General features: G+C 45.9%; 1 protein-coding gene across 2 annotated transcripts in view; it reads left to right on the top strand.

Moving 5' to 3' along the window:
* Nucleotides 1–21,736, top strand: part of LOC135556743 (plakophilin-3-like) — a 57,442-nt gene that overhangs the window by 9,676 nt on the left and 26,030 nt on the right. The window contains exons 2-8 of one of the 2 annotated variants that reach the window (XM_064990157.1): nt 5,766–5,857; nt 9,712–9,882; nt 10,047–10,169; nt 10,805–10,996; nt 11,260–11,439; nt 11,946–12,103; nt 21,481–21,604. In XM_064990157.1, the coding sequence (XP_064846229.1) occupies nt 5,766–5,857; nt 9,712–9,882; nt 10,047–10,169; nt 10,805–10,996; nt 11,260–11,439; nt 11,946–12,103; nt 21,481–21,604 (1,040 nt within the window). Of the gene's footprint in view, nt 1–5,765; nt 5,858–6,025; nt 6,078–9,711; nt 9,883–10,046; nt 10,170–10,804; nt 10,997–11,259; nt 11,440–11,945; nt 12,104–21,480; nt 21,605–21,736 lie in introns of those variants that run through there. The other variant, XM_064990158.1, reaches the window with a different exon arrangement.

Genomic DNA, 21,736 nt, shown 5'->3' with positions numbered 1-21,736 from the left:
TTAACTTCCTGTGTAGAGAGAGAGAGACTTCCTATTAACTTCCTGTGTAGAGAGAGAGACTTCCTATTAACTTCCTGTGTAGAGAGAGAGAGAGAGACTTCCTATTAACTTCCTGTGTAGAGAGAGAGTCTTCCTATTAACTTCCAGTGTAGAGAGAGAGACTTCCTATTAACTTCCTGTGTAGAGAGAGAGAGACTTCCTATTAACTTCCTGTGTAACTTCCTGAGAGAGAGAGACTTCCTATTAACTTCCTGTGTAGAGAGTCTTCCTATTAACTTCCTGTGAGAGAGACTTCCTATTAACTTCCTGTGTAGAGAGAGAGAGACTTCCTATTAACTTCCTGTGTAGAGAGAGAGACTTCCTATTAACTTCCTGTGTAGAGAGAGAGACTTCCTATTAACTTCCTGTGTAGAGAGAGACTTCCTATTAACTTCCTGTGTAGAGAGAGAGAGACTTCCTATTAACTTCCTGTGTAGAGAGAGAGAGAGACTTCCTATTAACTTCCTGTGTAGAGAGAGACTTCCTATTAACTTCCTGTGTAGAGAGAGACTTCCTATTAACTTCCTGTGTAGAGAGAGAGAGAGACTTCCTATTAACTTCCTGTGTAGAGAGAGAGAGAGACTTCCTATTAACTTCCTGTGTAGAGAGAGAGAGAGACTTCCTATTAACTTCCTGTGTAGAGAGAGAGAGACTTCCTATTAACTTCCTGTGTAGAGAGAGACTTCCTATTAACTTCCTGTGTAGAGAGAGAGAGAGACTTCCTATTAACTTCCTGTGTAGAGAGAGAGAGAGACTTCCTGTGTAGAGAGAGTCTTCCTATTAACTTCCTGTGTAGAGAGAGAGAGAGTCTTCCTATTAACTTCCTGTGTAGAGAGAGAGAGAGACTTCCTGTGTAGAGAGAGTCTTCCTATTAACTTCCTGTGTAGAGAGAGAGAGAGAGACTCTACACTTCCTGTGTAGAGAGAGAGAGAGACTTCCTATTAACTTCCTGTGTAGAGAGAGACTTCCTATTAACTTCCTGTGTAGAGAGAGAGAGACTTCCTATTAACTTCCTGTGTAGAGAGAGAGACTTCCTATTAACTTCCTGTGTAGAGAGAGAGACTTCCTATTAACTTCCTGTGTAGACTTCCTATTAAGAGAGAGAGACTTCCTATTAACTTCCTGTGTAGAGAGAGAGAGACTTCCTATTAACTTCCTGTGTAGAGAGAGAGTCTTCCTATTAACTTCCTGTGTAGAGAGAGAGACTTCCTATTAACTTCCTGTGTAGAGAGAGAGAGACTTCCTATTAACTTCCTGTGTAGAGAGAGAGAGAGAGACTTCCTATTAACTTCCTGTGTAGAGAGAGAGAGAGAGACTTCCTATTAACTTCCTCTGTAGAGAGAGAGAGAGACTTCCTATTAACTTCCACTGTAGAGAGAGAGACTTCCTATTAACTTCCAGTGTAGAGAGAGACTTCCTATTAACTTCCTCTGTAGAGAGAGTCTTCCTATTGACTTCCTGTCAATTTCACAATTTTCTGTGAGATCTTGTTGAATTTTTGTTCACAACAGGTAAAGGAAGGTTCTGTTAGGACCAGCCTCTGGCCATGACTCCCCTTTAATCTAAGCAGTCATGTCACAGCATGTAAAAAATGTACATGAAATCACATAGTTCTTTCTGCAGAGCTCCCTCCCTGCTTCTCACAAACATATTCCATGTTTCCTCAGGACAGGATGTAATACCAGTCTATATATGAAGTGTTTATTTCCTAAACTCTATATCCACCATTTTTTTATCTTTTTTTTTTTTAAATGTTAGAAACGATTGCTTATTTTTATTTATTTAACCTTTATTAAACTAGGCAAGACAGTATGGGGGCATTCATGTGTGTGTAAAATTGTACTGTTCTCAGATTTTTTAATTCAGATTTTATGTGTATGAAAATGTTTTTTGTTGTTGCAAAAATGCTATATATCGATTGTTTAGCTGGAATGGAATGTTTGTATCCTGTATATTAGACTGTGATATGTGGTTGTCTCATTTAAATATCTTAAGATCAATGCACTAACTATAAGGCACTCTGGGTAAGAGCATCTGCTAAATTATAAATGTCAAATGTAAATGTTTTACATACAGATCTCATATTAATGTATTTAATTATTATTCTTAGATGTTTTTATAATCATTTTGATGTCACAAATGTATCATTTGTATAGTTCTTTATTAAACATGTATTTTTTATTTTATTTTTTACATTTGACTGTAAAACAGTACTACTCAGTACTACTTATTTATCTGACAGTGAGGCGGAGATACATAATTTGACCAAAAAAACGGATTATTTGTCTTTCTGAAATGAAATGACAGATTTTTAAAAAACAACAACAATATGTATGTTATAGAACAATAACAATATGTATGTTATAGAACAACAACAATATGTATGTTATAGAACAACAACAATATGTATGTTATAGAACAACAACAATATGTATGTTATAGAACAATAACAATAACAATATGTATGTTATAGAACAACAACAATATGTATGTTATAGAACAATAACAATAACAATATGTATGTTATAGAATAACAACAATATGTATGTTATAGAACAACAATATGTATGTTATATAACAACAACAATATGTATGTTATATAACAATATGTATGTTATAGAACAACAACAATATGTATGTTATACAACAACAACAACAATATGTATGTTATAGAACAACAATATGTATGTTATAGAACAACAACAACAATATGTATGTTATAGAACAACAATATGTATGTTACAGAACAACAATAACAATATGTATGTTATAGAACAACAACAATATGTATGTTATAGAACAACAACAATATGTATGTTATAGAACATCAACAATATGTATGTTATAGAACAACAACAATATGTATGTTATAGAACAACAATAACAATATGTATGTTATAGAACAACAACAATATGTATGTTATAGAACAACAACAATATGTATGTTATAGAACAACAACAATATGTATGTTATAGAACAACAACAATATGTATGTTATAGAACAACAACAATATCCTGTATTTATTGAACAGTTCTATTGAGCGGTGTAGTTTTACATACTGAGACAGAAACCTTCATTTGGCCTTGTTAACTAGTTTCAGTGAAGCCAGATAACCGTGTAAACCACCTGTGATGTGTGTGTGTGCGTGTGTGTGTGTGTGTGTGTGTGTGTGTGTGTGTGTGTGTGTGTGTGTGTGTGTGTGTGTGTCTTGTACAGCTAGTGAAGCCAGATAACCGTGTAAACCACCTGTGATGTGTGTGTGTGCGTGTGTGTGTGTGTGTGTGTGTGTGTGTGTGTGTCCAGCCTTGTACAGCTAGTGAAGCCAGATAACTGTGTCAGTGAACTGCAGAGGTTAGTCAGTCTGTTCTGCAACTCCTTCTGACTTAGCCTGTCACTAACACATGACTCTGTAATTACACACACACACACACACACACACAAAACACACACACACACACACACACACACACACACACACACACTACTAGATCACTGCTCTTTATGCCTCTCGGTGCTTTACTGATATACAAACATTTAATTATTCACTGTTTCTCTTCCCCCGAGGACGCTGGGTTGGGTCCAAATAGTATTTTTTTTATTTTAAATATTTTATCTGCGCTTTATTTGATGTCGTCTGGAGTAACACAACCAGTGGAGTTGTAGATCCTGCCCCTCCGGCGCTAACAAGCTTGCTCAATCATACGCTCAAGGTGTTTGAAAGAAAACAAATACTAATTGCTCCCAGGTCAGGTTGGTGCCTGTAAACTACTATATACAACTGTTGTCCTTCTGTCCTTCTGCTCTCTGTGCAATCTCTGCTCTGTATTATATCTGCTCTGTATTATATCTGCTCTGTATTAACTCTGCTCTGTATTAACTCTGCTCTGTATTAACTCTGCTCTGTATTAACTCTGCTCTGTATTAACTCTGCTCTGTATTAACTCTGCTCTGTATTAACTCTGCTCTGTATTAACTCTGCTCTGTATTAACTCTGCTCTGTACTATCTCTGCTCTGTTCGATCTCTGCTCTGGACGATCTCTATTCTGTACGATCTCTACTCTGTTCAATCTCTACTCTGGACGATCTCTACTCTGTTCAATCTCTATTCTGTATGATCTCTACTCTGTTCAATCTCTACTCTGTACGATCCCTACAATCTCTACTCTGTACGATCTCTACTCTGTACGATCTCTACAATCTCTACTCTGTATGATCTCTACTCTGTTCAATCTCTACTCTGTACGATATCTACTCTGTACGATCTCTACTCTGTACGATATCTACTCTGTACGATATCTACTCTGTACGATATCTACTCTGTACGATCTCTACAATCTCTACTCTGTACGATCTCTACTCTGTTCAATCTCTACTCTGTACGATATCTACTCTGTACGATCTCTACTCTGTACGATCTCTACAATCTCTACTCTGTACGATCTCTACTCTGTTCAATCTCTACTCTGTATGATATCTACAATCTCTACTCTGTACGATCTCTACTCTGTATTATCTATACTCTGTACAATCTCTGCTCTGTGCTATCTCTGCACACTGTACTAATTGTCAGACTCCAGCCACCCTAGTCATAGACTGTTCTCTCTGCTACTGCACAGCAAGCGGTACTGGAGCTCCAAGTCTAGGTCCAAGAGGCTCCTAAACAGCTCCTTCCCCCCCAAGCCATAAGACTCCTGCACATCTAGTCAAATGGCTATCCTGACTATTTGCATTGCCCCCCCCCCCCTCCCCTCTCCACACCACTGCCACTCTCTGTTGTCATCTATGCATAGTCAGTTTAATACATGTACTTACTACCTCAACTAACCGGTGCCCCCCCCACACATTGACTCTGTACCGACACCCCCCTGTGTATATTGTTATTTTCTACTGCTGCTCTTTAATTACTTGTTACTTTTATCTCTTAATCTTTTCCGTATTTTTTAAAAACTGCACTGTCGGTTAGGGGCTCGTAAGTAAACATTTCACTGTAAGGTCTACCTACACCTGTTGTACTCAGTGCATTTGAATAATAACATTTGATTTGATCTCTGCCCTCTGTACTATTCACTTTACTTTATGATCTCTGCTCTGTATTATCTCTGCCCTCTGTACTATTCACTTTACTTTATGATCTCTGCTCTGTATTATCTCTGCCCTCTGTACTATTCACTTTACTTTATGATCTCTGCTCTGTATTATCTCTGCCCTCTGTACTATTCACTTTACTTTATGATCTCTGCTCTGTACTATCTCTGCCCTCTACTATTCATATTGCTGTACTATCTCTGCCCTCTGTACTATCTCTACTCTGTACGATCTCTACTCTGTACGATCTCTACTCTGTTCGATCTCTACTCTGTTCGATCTCTACTCTGTACGATCTCTACTCTGTTCAATCTCTACTCTGTACGATCTCTACTCTCTGTGTCATGTCCCATATCATTAAACTAGTTATACCAATGTCATGTCCCATATCATTAAACTAGTTATACCAATGTCATGTCCCACATCATTAAACTAGTTATACCAATATCGTATCGATGTTTAATTTATGTGTGGTGGTGGTGACAAACCCAAGGCCTCATAGTTATGGTTTGATGTTTCAGGTCCTTCCTTAGTGTTGTCTTTAAATTGGATCAGTTTTTGGTGTGCTGATTCAGGTCCTTCCTTTAGTGTTGATTCATGACATTTTCTGATTTCCCCTCTCTCTTTTTGTTTTGTAGAACACAGCGGTTCTTCAACAATGAAGTACCAGACCTTCAACCCAGGGTTCAGCTCTAAATCCTACGTCTACACAGCCTCCAGACCTGTCATGGTGAGTGGTAGTCCTACATCTACACAGCCTCCAGACCTGTCATGGTGAGTGGTAGTCCTACATCTACACAGCCTCCAGACCTGTCATGGTGAGTGGTAGTCCTACATCTACACAGCCTCCAGACCTGTCATGGTGAGTGGTAGTCCTACATCTACACAGCCTCCAGACCTGTCATGGTGAGTGGTAGTCCTACATCTACACAGCCTCCAGACCTGTCATGGTGAGTGGTAGTCCAGCCTCCACACAGCCTCCAGACCTGTCATGGTGAGTGGTAGTCCAGCCTCCAGACCTGTCATGGTGAGTGGTAGTCCAGCCTCTACACAGCCTCCACGCCTGTCATGGTGAGTGGTAGTCCAGCCTCTACACAGTCTCCACGCCTGTCATGGTGAGTGGTAGTCCAGCCTCTACACAGCCTCCACGCCTGTCATGGTGAGTGGTAGTCCAGCCTCCAGACAGCCTCCAGACCTGTCATGGTGAGAGGTCGTCCAGCCTCCAGACCTGTCATGGTGAGTGGTAGTCCAGCCTCCACACAGCCTCCACGCCTGTCATGGTGAGTGGTAGTCCAGCCTCCACACCTGTCATGGTGAGTTCTACTCAGTTTTAGGGACCAGGTATTATAAATATATAATAAATGTATTATAAACTATCGGCCAACATGCAGTATTTTCTTAGGAAAGTATTGCCTCCATTACACATCCGATGGTTTCTGAGTTCCACTTGATATGTTCTGCAGATGGTGAAAAGAGCCCTGCAGACGTGTTGTTGCCAGTAAAGAGATATTATAGACGGTGTCTGTCTACGTGAAAATATGCAGCTTAAACGCTGCGTCCGCTCTCTGCATCTTCCTGTAAATGCAGTCAGCTATCAACACAGTGGGATGGTTTCACAGTGCAGTGTTGGCAGAGCCACCGAGCTAGGTCTTCTCTGGGCTCTGTAAGTGTGGTATTTCACAGCAGCTCTCCACCAATCTCTCCAGGACCTAAGGTCCACCCTTCAGATTCCTCCACATCTCACAGTCAGAATGTTCCCACCTCACGTTAGCATAGCAGATATCATTAGACTATTGACACCATTACACCAGGACATTGCTGAATGAACTTGCCATTGATGAAATTAATTGAATTAATGAGTGTAACATTAAACAAGATGTATATTGTTTTTTTTTGTATTCAGCAAATATACATTACACACCATTGGAGGCTGCTGAGGGGAGGATGGCTCATAATAATGTCTGGAACGGAGCAAATGGAATGGCATCCAACACCTGGAAACCATGGAAACCATGTGTTTTGTGTATTTGATACCATTCCACTCATTCCGCTCCAGCCATTACCACGAGCCCCGTCCTCCCTAAGTAATGTCCCACCAGCCTCCTGTGGTACATACAGTAGAATATATACAGTAAGGAAATGATTCACATGTACACGGTAATGGTAACAAAATAAATAACTCCATTATAGTGGCCTTGTTGACTGCATAAAAGAATTATCATTCTAAACTCAACAATTTCCCCATGACTTTTACAATTAGCTTTGCACAATGAAGGTACACAGCATTTTTACTTGTGTCAACACTAGTCCATAGACATGAACCACTCCCTTTTTATGACCGTGACTCACAGCATTTACAGTATCTACTAAAGGTAGATCTGGAAAGGTCAGAGTTTGTTGTCCCCGCTAATACAGGCGGAGTCATAGAGGCGGAGTCATAGAGGCGGGGTCATAGAGGCGGGGTCATAGAGGCGGGGTCATAGAGGCGGGGTCATAGTGATTAGCATTAGCAGTAGACGTATAACGATAGAACCACAATAATTTGTCATTCTCAACATAAGGGGTAGAAATATGCCTCTGGCCTTCGAAAAACCAAATACGTTTTTTTTCTGAATACAGTCAGATAACATGCTGTATGTGGTTTCTGAAAAATAATTGTCTCGTTCTAAGAATCCATCGAGTCTAAGTTAGGGAGGGTTTTCTCCCAAGGTCGAGAGAGAGAAGGCCCTGTTGTTCACTCCAACCGCTAACAAGATAATGTCAACAACACTGATGTAATGGTGAAGTTCTTCTGGAAGCTTAGCCAAAAATAGTAGACCAGTTTACTCAGATATGTCCTAGAGTTTTCTCCCGGGCTCCTGGCGTGTCTCCGCCTGTCTTTGTCAGGTAAACATGTCATCCTGATTGCACATCATTATTGATCACCTCCCCCGGCCTTCATTATTGATCACCTCCCCCGGCCTTCATTATTGATCAACTCCCCAGGCCTTCATTATTGATCACCTCCCCAGGCCTTCCTCCCCGGCCTTCATTATTGATCACCTCCCCCGGCCTTCATTATTGATCACCTCCCCCGGCCTTCATTATTGATCACCTCCCCAGGCCTTCATTATTGATCACCTCCCCGGCCTTCATTATTGATCACCTCCCCCGGCCTTCATTATTGATCACCTCCCCCGGCCTTCATTATTGATCACCTCCCCAGGCCTTCATTATTGATCACCTCCCCAGGCCTTCATTATTGATCACCTCCCCAGGCCTTCATTATTGATCACCTCCCCAGGCCTTCATTATTGATCACCTCCCCAGGCCTTCATTATTGATCACCTCCCCAGGCCTTCATTATTGATCACCTCCCCAGGCCTTCATTATTGATCACCTCCCCAGGCCTTCATTATTGATCACCTCCCCAGGCCTTCATTATTGATCACCTCCCCAGGCCTTCATTATTGATCACCCCCCCGGCCTTCATTATTGATCAACTCCCCAGGCCTTCATTATTGATCAACTCCCCAGGCCTTCATTATTGATCACCCCCCGGCCTTCATTATTGATCAACTCCCCAGGCCTTCATTATTGATCACCTCCCCAGGCCTTCATTATTGATCAACTCCCGGCCTTCATTATTGATCAACTCCCCAGGCCTTCATTATTGATCACCCCCCAGGCCTTCATTATTGATCACCTCCCCCGGCCTTCATTATTGATCACCCACCAGGCCTTCATTATTGATCAACCACCAGGCCTTCATTATTGATCACCTCCCCAGGCCTTCATTATTGATCACCTCACCGGCCTTCATTATTGATTACCTCACCAGGACTTCATTATTGATTACCTCCCCAGGCCTTCATTATTGATCACCTCCCAGGCCTTCATTATTGATCACCTCCCCAGGCCTTCATTATTGATCACCTCCCGGCCTTCATTATTGATTATCACAGGACTTCATTATTGATTACCTCCCCAGGCCTTCATTATTGATCACCTCCCAGGCCTTCATTATTGATCACCTCCCCAGGCCTTCATTATTGATTACCTCCCCAGGCCTTCATTATTGATCACCTCCCCCGGCCTTCATTATTGATCACCTCCCCCGGCCTTCATTATTGATCACCTCAACCGGCCTTCATTATTGATCACCTCCCCAGGCCTTCATTATTGATCACCTCAACCAGCCTTCATTATTGATCACCTCCCCAGGTCTTCATTATTGATCACCTCAACCGGCCTTCATTATTGATCACCTCCCCCGGCCTTTATTATTGATCACCCACCAGGCCTTTATTATTGATCACCCACCAGGCCTTCATTATTGATCACCTCACCAGGCCTTCATTATTGATCACCTCCCCAGGTCTTCATTATTGATCACCTCACCGGCCTTCATTACTGATCACCTCCCAATAACGATTCACCATGCCTTTCATCCTGCCGTAGTGCCCTTGAGCAGGGGGGGGGGGGGTTACAGTCTGTGTCTTGGGGGCTGGTTAGAAGCAATAAAGACTCATTTCCATGAACTTTAATGCAAATGTACAATACAATATTTTTTCAACTTCTCCTCTTCTTCCTCCTCTGTCCCAGGCACCCAGGATGTCTCACTACTCTGGTGGTTTCTCCTCCCGCTCGGCGATGGACCTGAGTGGTGGTCAGAGGCTCAGCATGGGGGGTGGAGGAGGAGGAGGAGGAGGAGGGTACCAGTACCACGATAACATGAGCCTGAGCGGGGGCTACCAGGGGGGAGGGGGCTACCAGGTACCACGTTAATGAGTTACTGTATTCTTCGACTACCATACAGATCCTTTTGGGCATCTGAAGCAAGGCACTGTTATTTTTTTCTGTGTGTGTGTGTGTGGGGGGGGGGGGCATATGTTAATCATGTATGTGTACCAGTGTGCTGATCAAGTCTGTTCTACCAGGCTGGCGGAGGGGCCATGAGACAACAGATGTCCACCGTGAACCGGGCGATGGGCCGTGCTTCCGGCCCAGATCTAGAGACCATGTCCCTGCGTTCCGTTAGGCTCCAGAACATGCCCGCTCAGGTATCTGACGTTAGATACACTGCATTATGTGTTCTGTGTGTATTGTGTCAACGTAAGGTTTTTCTTTCAAGTGTTGTATTATCTGTATTGATGTGGATGTTCTGTCTGTATTGATGTGGATGTTCTGTCTGTATTGATGTTGATGTCCTGTCGGTGTTGATGTTGTCTGTCTGTATTGATGTGGTATTGATGATGTCCTCTGTCTGTATTGATGGTGATGTTCTGTCTATTGATGTTGATGTCCTGTCTGTGTTGATGGTGCCTGTCTGTATTGATGTGGTATTGATGTTGATGTCCTCTGTCTGTATTGATGGTGATGTTCTGTCTATTGATGGTGATGTTCTGTCTGAATTGATGTGGTATTGATGTTGATGTCCTGTTTGTGTTGATGTTGTCTGTCTGTATTGATGTGGTATTGATGTTGATGTCCTGTTTGTGTTGATGTTGTCTGTCTGTATTGATGTGGTATTGGTGTTGATGTCCTCTGTCTGTATTGATGTTGATGTCCTCTGTCTGTATTGATGTTTATGTTGTCTGTCTATCGATGTTGATGTTCTGTCTGTGTTGATGTTGATGTTCTGTCTGTATTGATGAGGTGGTTTTCTGATTCTGACTCGTCCTGAATCTTGTTTCAGCCATCCCCAGTGGCAGCCTGGGTAGATGCGGATGGCAGCGATGGGGTCAGCCTCGTCTCGGACCACGATGCCACATTCAACCGCCAGCAGTCTGTCTACAGCACCGTCAATGGAGGAGCCTACAGCTCTGGGACCCAGATGAGACAGGCAGGAGGAGGAGGGTCCATGACCTACCAAGCCCCCATGAGGATGGTTGGTGGAGCACTACCGAAATTTTTAAACAAGATTAACACATTGCAATTCTTTATATGTTCCATGGCATGTGAAAATGAGTTATGTATTTCAAATAGTGCATTATTTGTTCCTAAATACATTTTAAATGTATAATGCACTAAGTCCAAACTAGCTTTTCAGGTGTTTGTAAAAGCAAATATGTTCATTTAATTTGCGTTACAATATAATTATTATATTTACAGCACTTTTTTTTTTTTTATGAACATTTCCATTTCCGGTAGGGGGGAGAGGGGATGATGTCGGTCCAGCAGCAGCATTCCTTTAAAGGGCCAGCGTTTCGCACCATCAGCAGGATCAACAACAGGAACAATAGGATGTCCATGGGCTCCATGTCCGGGGCGTCTACCCTCCCCCCTGGGGGGAGCAGCTACGGCGGTGGAGGAGGATTCATGATGGGCCAGGTGAGGATTGCGACGTGATAGGTTTATAGCCTATTCGCATGGACATTTTGTTACGTGTGGTCAGAAAGCAAAACGGAATGCACAAAATGAATACAACAACTCTGACCGGTGAGTGGACACACATTCATTTTTTTTTAAATGTATTTACCAGGCAAGTCAGTTCTTATTTTACAATGACGGCCGGTTGTCATACAGCCTGGAATCGAACCAGGGTCTGTAGTGACGCCTGTACCACTGAGATGCTGCGCCACTCGGTAGGGTTCACATATTCACATAGCCCCATGATGGACCAGGGCTAATCTGAGCGGATTCTATATTGCTCTTTTCCCTGCCTTGATTACAAATGTGTGTATATATATATTTTTTTTTTTTGATGTCATTGGTAGTTTTAATTTTTTTCTTATGTTATATATATTTTTTGCCTAAGTAAGAGCTTTGGTATAATGCAAAGTGCTATACAATTGAAAACGTATTATTGTAATTGAATATAACGTTATTGTTATTAGATGGCGTCTGGGTCTCAGGGGAATCTGATGATGCAGCAACAGAGGCAGACCACTCTGCCCAGGACCATGTCTATCAAGAGCATGCACAGTGTTGGGAAGGGTATGGACATCTACGACGGACAGATGGACATGACAGGCAGCATGGGCAACCTCAGCAGGTAAGGAGTGGTTAAATATCGTGAACCTGGATACTGAGATTTTACCCCCCCTCCCCCAAAAAAAAAAAAAAACGGTACATTATAATAATAAATTATTCGTATGAACAGCATGGCGGGAAATGGAACCGTTAAATTACATGAGATGTCTAAATCTGGGACGGGCGGCCCGTCTCTGGGTGGGGACGGGCGGCCCGTCTCTGGGTGGGGACGGGCGGCCCGTCTCTGGGTGGAGGACAGTACACAATGTATGTAGACCTATCATCTCATCATGGTAACTTTTTTTTCTTGTGACAGGTAGTCCTGAATTTTCTATAATAGCAATAAGGCACCTCGGGGGTTTGTGGTAAATGGCCAATATACCATGGCTAAGAGCGCGATGCGTCGTGCTTAAAAACAGCTCTTAGCCGTGGTATGTTAGCCAATATATCACACCCCCGAGGTGCCTTATTGCTTAAATATAATACTGTACCAATATATGCCACTTAGCAGACACTATTATGCAAACACAGAGACCTACAGTGCAGTGAGTGCATACAACATCTACATACAACCTCAGCACTCAAATACGGGGCGGCAGGGTAGCCTAGTGGTTAGAGTGTTGGACTAGTAACCGGAAGGTTGACAAGGTACAAATCTGAGCTGACAAGGTCCGAATCTGTCGTTCTGCCCCTGAACAGGCAGTTAACCCACAGTTCCTAGGCCGTCATTGAAAATAAGAATTTGTTCTTAACTGACTTGCCTTGTTAAATAAAGGTTAAAAATAAAACATACAAAAGATACTCTAGTCAGGGTATTAAGTGTAAATATAATAAAGGGGCAGTGAGTTTGTCTTCCTGCGTGAATAGGGCCATGCTCTTACCATTGGAGCCATACAGGACAATCTGTTGCACGGAAACACATAACCTCTAAGCGTATGTTTTGTAAACACTACCTATCGTGATTGTTTTTTTGGGATTATGCCTGAATAATAAAGTCGTTTGTTTCTCAAGTTAACTCCCAATCTCACCCACACGGGCTAAACTCCCCAACTAACTCACCACTAATACACAGTGATATCTGATACTTCTTAAATGTAGCGGTTAGGTCAGCGAGGTTTAAAGTCTCAGATGATACAGTGTGGTCAACACTTCCTCTCCAATCCCGGGTGTAATACTACTGAACAAGTTGAAATATAGTGTGAACATTCTAACCACATTTTCCTTTAAGAAAATGGTCAATCAAAATACACATGCCTCAGGGAAAGCAGATTTCTTTTGAATGTGTGCGTTAGAATGTGTGCGTTAGAATGTGTGCGTTAGAATGTGTGCGTTAGAATGTTTGCGTTAGAATGTGTGCGTTAGAATGTGTGCGTTAGAATGTGTGCGTTAGAATGTGTGCGTTAGAATGTGTGCGTTAGAATGTTTGCGTTAGAATGTGTGCGTTAGAATGTGTGCGTTAGAATGTGTGCGTTAGAATGTGTGCGTTAGAATGTTTGCGTTAGAATGTGTACGTTAAAATGTGTGCATTAGAATGTTTGCGTTATAATGTGTGAAGTAAAATGTGTGCGTTAGAATGTGTACATTAAAATGTGTGCGTTAGAATGTGTGCATTAGAATGTTTGCGTTAGAATGTGTGACATTTGGGTTGGTATTTGTCTTGAAGCAGGGTTGAACATTATATTGACTATAGAAAACCACAGAGTGATCCTGCTCCGTCCATCCAAAAGAGCAGGTAGAAACTGTCGGAAAGATAGAGACACGATAGTTACATATTGGACTACTACTGTATTTCTTGTGGACATTTTGTTACAGCAGTATGTTCAAACATGCTCCGGTACTTTGAAAGTATTTTTTTAAACCTCCCGGTTTGGGCTGGTTGTGTCATACAAGCCTAATCTTTGAGCATAATTACTGTCTTACCTCAATTAGCCACGGAATCCCTAGATTGAAAGAGTCTGTTTTCTTGAAATTGTGCCGCGCCATTTCCCTACATGTTCCTCAACGATTTTTTGGAATGTGTGAAGTAAAATGTGTACATTAAAATGTGTGCTTTAGAATGTGTGCGTTAGAATGTGTGCGTTAGAATGTGTGCGTTAGAATGTGTGCGTAAGAATGTGTGCGTAAGAATGTGTGCATTTGAATGTGTGCATTTGAATGTGCGCATTAGAATGTGTGAAGTAAAATGTGTACATTAAAATGTGTGAATTAGAATGTGTGCATTAGAATGTGTACATTAAAATATGTGAATTAGAATGTGTGCTTTAGAATGTGTGACATTTGGGTTGGTATTTGTCTTATATTGACATTATATTATATATGTCTTATATTGACATTATAACATTATATTGACTATAGAAAACCACAGAGTGGTTTGTTACAGCAGTATGTTAAAACATGCTCCGGTACTTTGAAAGTATTTTTTAAACCTCCCGGTTTGGGCTGGTTGTGTCATACAAGCCTAATCTATGAGCATAATTACTGTCTTAACTCAATTAGCCACGGAATCCCTAGTTTGAAAGAGTCAGTTTAAAAAAAGTTGTGCCGCGCCATTTCCCTACATTTACCTCCACGTGGCTCAGTTCCCTAGCAATTTGAGTTCTAGCCAATGAGCTTCTGCCCCTAACATTTGAGGGACAGCTAGCAAGAGGCCTGCCCAGCGTTATCCAATGAGATTGCAGGGCGGGCCCAAACAGCTCAGTGGACACAGCAGAGAGAGAGAACAATGACATGGTGCACATAGGGGACAGTGAAGCATCACTTTAAGTCCAAAGAGGTTATCTTTTCACAGTGGTGGTACCGCAGTTTCGCTGTTTTAAAGCTAATTAAAAAAATGACATTCTCTCAGTTTACAAGGTTTCGTTCTACCCCTCCAGACTTTACGGGACACTCGCTTTCTGTGTCAACAAATGGTGCACATGTGCAGTGTTGCACTGGATTATGCTAACGCTGACCTCGGGGCACAGGCTACCATTCGTAGTGTTTCTGTCAGTGTGGTTCCTATGTCAGGGGTCCAGGACGGATGGTACAGCTGGTATTTCCTGGTTCCAAGAAGTGCTGGTACTTTGCATCCCATTTTATGCCTGCGTGCACTAAGCAAGCACTTCAAGGTCTACAAATTCAGAATTTGCTCACGATTGGTTCACCTCCATCGACCTGAAGGACACATACTTTCACGTGGCCATATATCTCCTTTCAGGAAGTTCCTGAGGTTCCATTTTGAGACTGTAGCCGATGAGTTTCTGGTCCTCCCTTTTTGGGCTTTCCCTGTCGCCTCACACTTTCACCAAGGTCGTGGAGCCTATGTAGTTTGTGGGGCTCAGGGTATTGGACAACCTGATAGTGGAGTCCAGGGAGCAGGTGGTAAATACCTGGAGCTTTTGGCACAGTACACAGTGCTCAGGCATTTTCTCCTGTTGTTGGCAGGCCAGCATGTGCTGGTGAGGACTGACAGCGGGACAGTGGTGGTGAGGACTGACAGTGGTGGTGAGGACTGACAGTGGTGGTGAGGACTGACAGTGGTGGTGAGGACTGACAGTGGTGGTGAGGACTGACAGTGGTGGTGAGGACTGACAGTGGTGGTGAGGACTGACAAGGGTGGTGAGGACTGACAGTGGTGGTGAGGACTGACAGTGGTGGTGAGGACTGACAAGGGTGGTGAGGACTGACAGCGGGACAGTGTTGGTGAGGACTGACAGTGGTGGTAATGACTGACAGCGGGACAGTGTTGGTGAGGACTGACAGTGGTGGTGAGGCCCGACAGTGGGACAGTGTTGGTGAGGACTGACAGCGGGACAGTGTTGGTGAGGGCTGACAGCGGGACAGTGGTGGTGAGGACTGACAGTGGGACAGTGGTGGTGAGGACTGACAGTGGTGGTGAGGACTGACAGTGGGACAGTGTTGGTGAGGACTGACAGCGGGACAGTGTTGGTGAGGACTGACAGTGGTGGTAAGGACTGACAGCGGGACAGTGGTGGTGAGGACTGACCGTGGTGGTGAGGACTGACCGTGGTGGTGAGGACTGACCGTGGTGGTGAGGACTGACCGTGGTGGTGAGGACTGACAGTGGTGGTGAGGACTGACAGTGGTGGTGAGGGCTGACAGTGGGACTGTGGTGGTGAGGGCCGACAGCGGGACAGTGGTGGTGAGGGCCGACAGCGGGACAGTGTTGGTGAGGGCCGACAGCGGGACAGTGTTGGTGAGGGCCGACAGCGGGACAGTGTTGGTGAGGGACGACAACGGGACAGTGTTGGTGAGGGCCGCCAGCGGGACAGTGTTGGTGAGGACTGACAGTGGTGGTAACGACTGACAGCGGGACAGTGTTGGTGAGGACTGACAGTGGTGGTAACGACTGACAGCGGGACAGTGTTGGTGAGGACTGACAGTGTTGGTGAGGGCTGACAGCGGGACAGTGTTGGTGAGGGCTGACAGCGGGACAGTGTTGGTGAGGGCTGACAGCGGGACAGTGTTGGTAAGGACCGACAGCGGGACAGTGGTGGTGAGGACCGACAGCGGGACAGTGATGGTGAGGACCGACAGTGATGGTGAGGACCGACAGTTGGACAGTGGTGGTGAGGACCGACAGTGGGACAGTGTTGGTGAGGACTGACAGGGGTGGTGAGGACTGACAGTGGGACAGTGGTGGTGAGGACTGACAGTGGTGGTGAGGACTGACAGGGGTGGTGAGGACTGACAGTGGTGGTGAGGACTGACAGCGGGACAGTGTTGGTGAGGACTGACAGTGGTGGTGAGGACTGACAGCGGGACAGTGTTGGTGAGAACTGACAGCGGGACAGTGTTGGTGAGGGCTGACAGTGGGACAGTGTTGGTGAGAACTGACAGCGGGACAGTGTTGGTGAGGGCTGACAGCAGAACAGTGTTGGTGAGGCCTGACAGTGTTGGTGAGGACTGACAGTGTTGGTGAGGACTGACAGCGGGACAGTGTTTGTGAGGACTGACAGCGGGACAGTGGTGGTGAGGACTGACAGTGGGACAGTGGTGGTGAGGACTGACAGTGGGACATTGGTGGCGAGGACTGACAGTGGGACAGTGGTGGTGAGGACTGACAGTGGGACAGTGGTGGTGAGGACTGACAGTGGTGGTGAGGACTGACAGTGGTGGTGAGGACTGACAGTGGTGGTGAGGACTGACAGTGGTGGTGACGACTGACAGTGGTGGTGAGGACTGACAGTGGTGGTGAGGACTGACAGTGGTGGTGAGGACTGACAGTGGTGGTGAGGACTGACAGTGGTGGTGAGGACTGACAGTGGGACAGTGGTGGTGAGGGCCGACAGTGGGACAGTGGTGGTGAGGGCCGACAGTGGGACAGTGGTGGTGAGGGCCGACAGTGGGACAGTGGTGGTGAGGGCCGACAGCGGGACAGTGTTGGTGAGGGCCGACAGCGGGACAGTGTTGGTGAGGGCCGACAGCGGGACAGTGTTGGTGAGGGCCGACAGCGGGACAGTGTTGGTGAGGGCCGACAGCGGGACAGTGTTGGTGAGGGCCGACAGCGGGACAGTGTTGGTGAGGGCCGACAGCGGGACAGTGGTGGTGAGGGCCGACAGCGGGACAGTGTTGGTGAGGGCCGACAGCGGGACAGTGTTGGTGAGGGCCGACAGCGGGACAGTGTTGGTGAGGGCCGACAGCGGGACAGTGGTGGTGAGGGCCGACAGCGGGACAGTGGTGGTGAGGGGACCGGGACAGCGGGACAGTGTTGGTGAGGGCCGACAGCGGGACAGTGTTGGTGAGGGCCGACAGCGGGACAGTGTTGGTGAGGGCCGACAGCGGGACAGTGGTGGTGAGGGCTGACAGCGGGACAGTGGTGGTGAGGACTGACAGTGGTGGTGAGGACTTACAATGGGACAGTGTTGGTGAGGACTGACAGCGGGACAGTGTTGGTGAGGACTGACAGTGGTGGTGAGGACTGACAGTGGTGGTGAGGACTGACAGTGTTGGTGAGGACTGACAGTGTTGGTGAGGACTGACAGTGGTGGTGAGGACTGACAGTGGTAGTGAGGACTGACAGTGGTGGTGAGGACTGACAGTGGTGGTGAGGACTGACAGTGGTGGTGAGGACTGACAGTGGGACAGTGGTGGTGAGGACTGACAGTGGTGGTGAGGACTGACAGTGGTGGTGAGGATTGACAGTGGGACAGTGGTGGTGAGGACTGACAGCGGGACAGTGGTGGTGAGGACTGACAGTGGTGGTGAGGACTGACAGTGGTGGTGAGGACTGACAGTGGTGGTGAGGACTGACAGTGGTGGTGAGGACTGACAGTGGTGGTGAGGACTGACAGTGGTGGTGAGGACTGACAGTGGTAGTGAGGATTGACAGTGGTGGTGAGGACCGACAGTGGGACAGTGGTGGTGAGGACTGACAGTGGTGGTGAGGACTGACAGTGGTGGTGAGGATTGACAGTGGGACAGTGGTGGTGAGGACTGACAGTGGTGGTGAGGACTGACAGCGGGACAGTGTTGGTGAGGGCTGATAGCGGGACAGTGGTGGTGAGGACTGACAGCGGGACAGTGGTGGCAGGGCCATCATAGATCTTTGAGAGAGAAAAGGCTCATTGTCAGCTGTTTTTCTGATAAGGGACCTGACTGTCCCATAGGGAATGGATTCTCTCACGCACCCGTGACCTCAGACCCTCCTTTACATGTTTCCCCTCTGGACCTATTTCATCCCACGCTGGAGAGGGTGTGGCTGGAGGGCTTGTTATAGAATCTTGTGGCTCCCTGTTGTCCCAAGCGACCTTGGTTAGTCGAGGACCCGTGACAACTCCCATTGAACAGGGACCTGCTGTCCTTGGTGCGTGGGCAGGTCTGGCATCCATTGAGTGTGTACATTGTGCGGTGCAGGGGTGTGTGTGTGACCAAAGTTTTTGTCTGTTTTGCTATTCTGGCTCGTGATTGAGCACTTTCAAAGCAGCGTCTTTGTGATGATTACAAATGTCTCTTTGCCAAGAGCTGTAGATTCTGAGCTGGCTGCTACATGGCCCCCGCGAGTGGCAGGACTGGTTTGGGTGTGGCACCAGAGGACTTTCATCAGGTTTCACATTTCGCACACAAACAGCCGGCGCCTAGCTGTTAGCACAGCAGATGGAAAAACCACAGAGTGTTACCTTTAGCTTAGTTTACCATTCACACAGGCACAGGGTTATACCATGGGAGTGAAACGTGTCATGTTGGCCTGATTGGTCAGCTGGACTGGCAATATATTATCTCATTTTGCCTAATCGTGCACCAGGGGTTTGGGTTCAACTCCATTTAAATTTGAGAAAAAGTCAATCAAATTCCAATTCCAAATGTTTCTCATTGAAAAGCATTGACGATGAATTGGAATTTCAGTGTAAGTCTTGAATTGACTGGAATTGAAATGGAACTGACCACAACCCACCTAGAGGGGCAGTTTCCCGGAGACAAGACTAAAAAGCTATTTCAATGGTGATGCTCAATTACTTTTCATTCCAGGACTAGGCTTAGCTTTATCTGTTATCGAAACGAAAACTAGACAGTCAGGAAGCATATAAAATTCCAAAAAGCAATGGATAGAGGAACATTTTTTTTGCATTTTTTTTTACTGCGGGGAAACAGTCAATATCTGAAACATAACCGAATGCGGCCCTCAGTGAAGAACCAAATGCAGCCCTCAGTGAAGAACCAAATGCAGCCCTCAGTGAAGAACCAAATGCGGCCCTCAGTGAAGAACCAAAGCAGTGAAGAACCAAATGCGGCCCTCAGTGAAGAACCAAATGCGGCCCTCAGTGAAGAACCAAATGCGGCCCTCAGTGAAGAACCAAATGCGGCCCTCAGTGAAGAACCAAATGCGGCCCTCAGTGAAGAACCAAATGCGGCCCTCAGTGAAGAACCAAATGCAGCCCTCAGTGAAGAACCAAATGCAGCCCTCAGTGAAGAACCAAATGAAGTGAAGAACCAAAATGAAGAACCAAATGCAGCCCTCAGTGAAGAACCAAATGCGGCCCTCAGTGAAGAACCAAATGCGGCCCTCAGTGAAGAACCAAATGCGGCCCTCAGTGAAGAACCAAATGCGGCCCTCAGTGAAGAACCAAATGCAGCCCTCAGTGAAGAACCAAATGCAGCCCTCAGTGAAGAACCAAATGCAGCCCTCAGTGAAGAACCAAATGCGGCCCTCAGTGAAGAACCAAATGCAGCCCTCAGTGAAGAACCAAATGCAGCCCTCAGTGAAGAACCAAATGCAGCCCTCAGTGAAGAACCAAATGCGGCCCTCAGTGAAGAACCAAATGCGGCCCTCAGTGAAGAACCAAATGCGGCCCTCAGTGAAGAACCAAATGCGGCCCTCAGTGAAGAACCAAATGCAGCCCTCAGTGAAGAACCAAATGCAGCCCTCAGTGAAGAACCAAATGCGGCCCTCAGTGAAGAACCAAATGCGGCCCTCAGTGAAGAACCAAATGCGGCCCTCAGTGAAGAACCAAATGCGGCCCTCAGTGAAGAACCAAATGCGGCCCTCTGAAGAACCAAATGCGGCCCTCTGAAGAACCAAATGCGTCCCTCAGTGAAGAACCAAATGCGGCCTGCTGGGAAAAAGGACTTTGACACCGCTGCTATAGTGTTATCACCACCAAATCCCCCATCATTCCTAATCTATTATTTGTCTCAGTCTCTCTACCCTGTGGGACAGTGTTGGTGAAGACTGACAGCGGGACAGTGGTGGTGAAGACTGACAGCGGGACAGTGTTGGTGAAGACTGATAGCGGGACAGTGGTGGTGAAGACTGATAGCGGGACAGTGTTGGTGAAGACTGACAGTGGGACAGTGTTGGTGAAGACTGACAGCGGGACAGTGTTGGTGAGGACTGACAGCGGGACAGTGGTGGTGAGGGCTGACAGCGGGACAGTGTTGGTGAGGACTGACAGTGGGACAGTGGTGGTGAGGGCTGACAGCGGGACAGTGGTGGTGAGGGCTGACAGCGGGACAGTGGTGGTGAGGACTGACAGCGGGACAGTGGTGGTGAGGACTGACAGCGGGACAGTGGTGGTGAGGACTGACAGCGGGACAGTGGTGGTGAGGGCTGACAGCTGGACAGTGGTGGTGAGGGCTGACAGCTGGACAGTGGTGGTGAGGGCTGACAGCGGGACAGTGTTGGTGAAGACTGACACTGTCCAGGGGCTGGCTTTCTGTTAAGCACTTTGTGTCAACTGTCCAGGGGCTGGCTTACTGTTAAGCACTTTGTGTCAACTGTCCAGGGGCTGGCTTACTGTTAAGCACTTTGTGTCAACTGTCCAGGGGCTGGCTTACTGTTAAGCACTTTGTGTCAACTGTCCAGGGGCTGGCTTACTGTTAAGCACTTTGTGTCAACTGGACTTTACAAATACAGGTACATTTGATTGGTTGGTTGATTGATTGATCTTTCTGATTGTACAGGATCAATAACCTGGACATGGCTACGGCGGTGAGGTACCTGGCAGAGGGGGATGCTGAGCTGCAGGTTCTGGGAGCAGCGTTTATCCAACATGAGTGTTACAGTGACACTGAGGCCAAGAAAGAGGTACTAAAGGGAGTTCCTCTTCATTCTGCGTTCTCTGTTTCTCTGGTACTTCCTTATGATATTTACAATGTCAAATATGCGTCCCATTCGGTGTGCTTATGTTCATTAACATAATATAAGGAACAATAGAAG

Source organism: Oncorhynchus masou, chromosome 15, assembly GCF_036934945.1.
Source record: "Oncorhynchus masou masou isolate Uvic2021 chromosome 15, UVic_Omas_1.1, whole genome shotgun sequence".
Lineage (NCBI taxonomy): Eukaryota > Metazoa > Chordata > Actinopteri > Salmoniformes > Salmonidae > Oncorhynchus > Oncorhynchus masou.
This window is presented reverse-complemented; position numbering and strand designations above follow the sequence as displayed.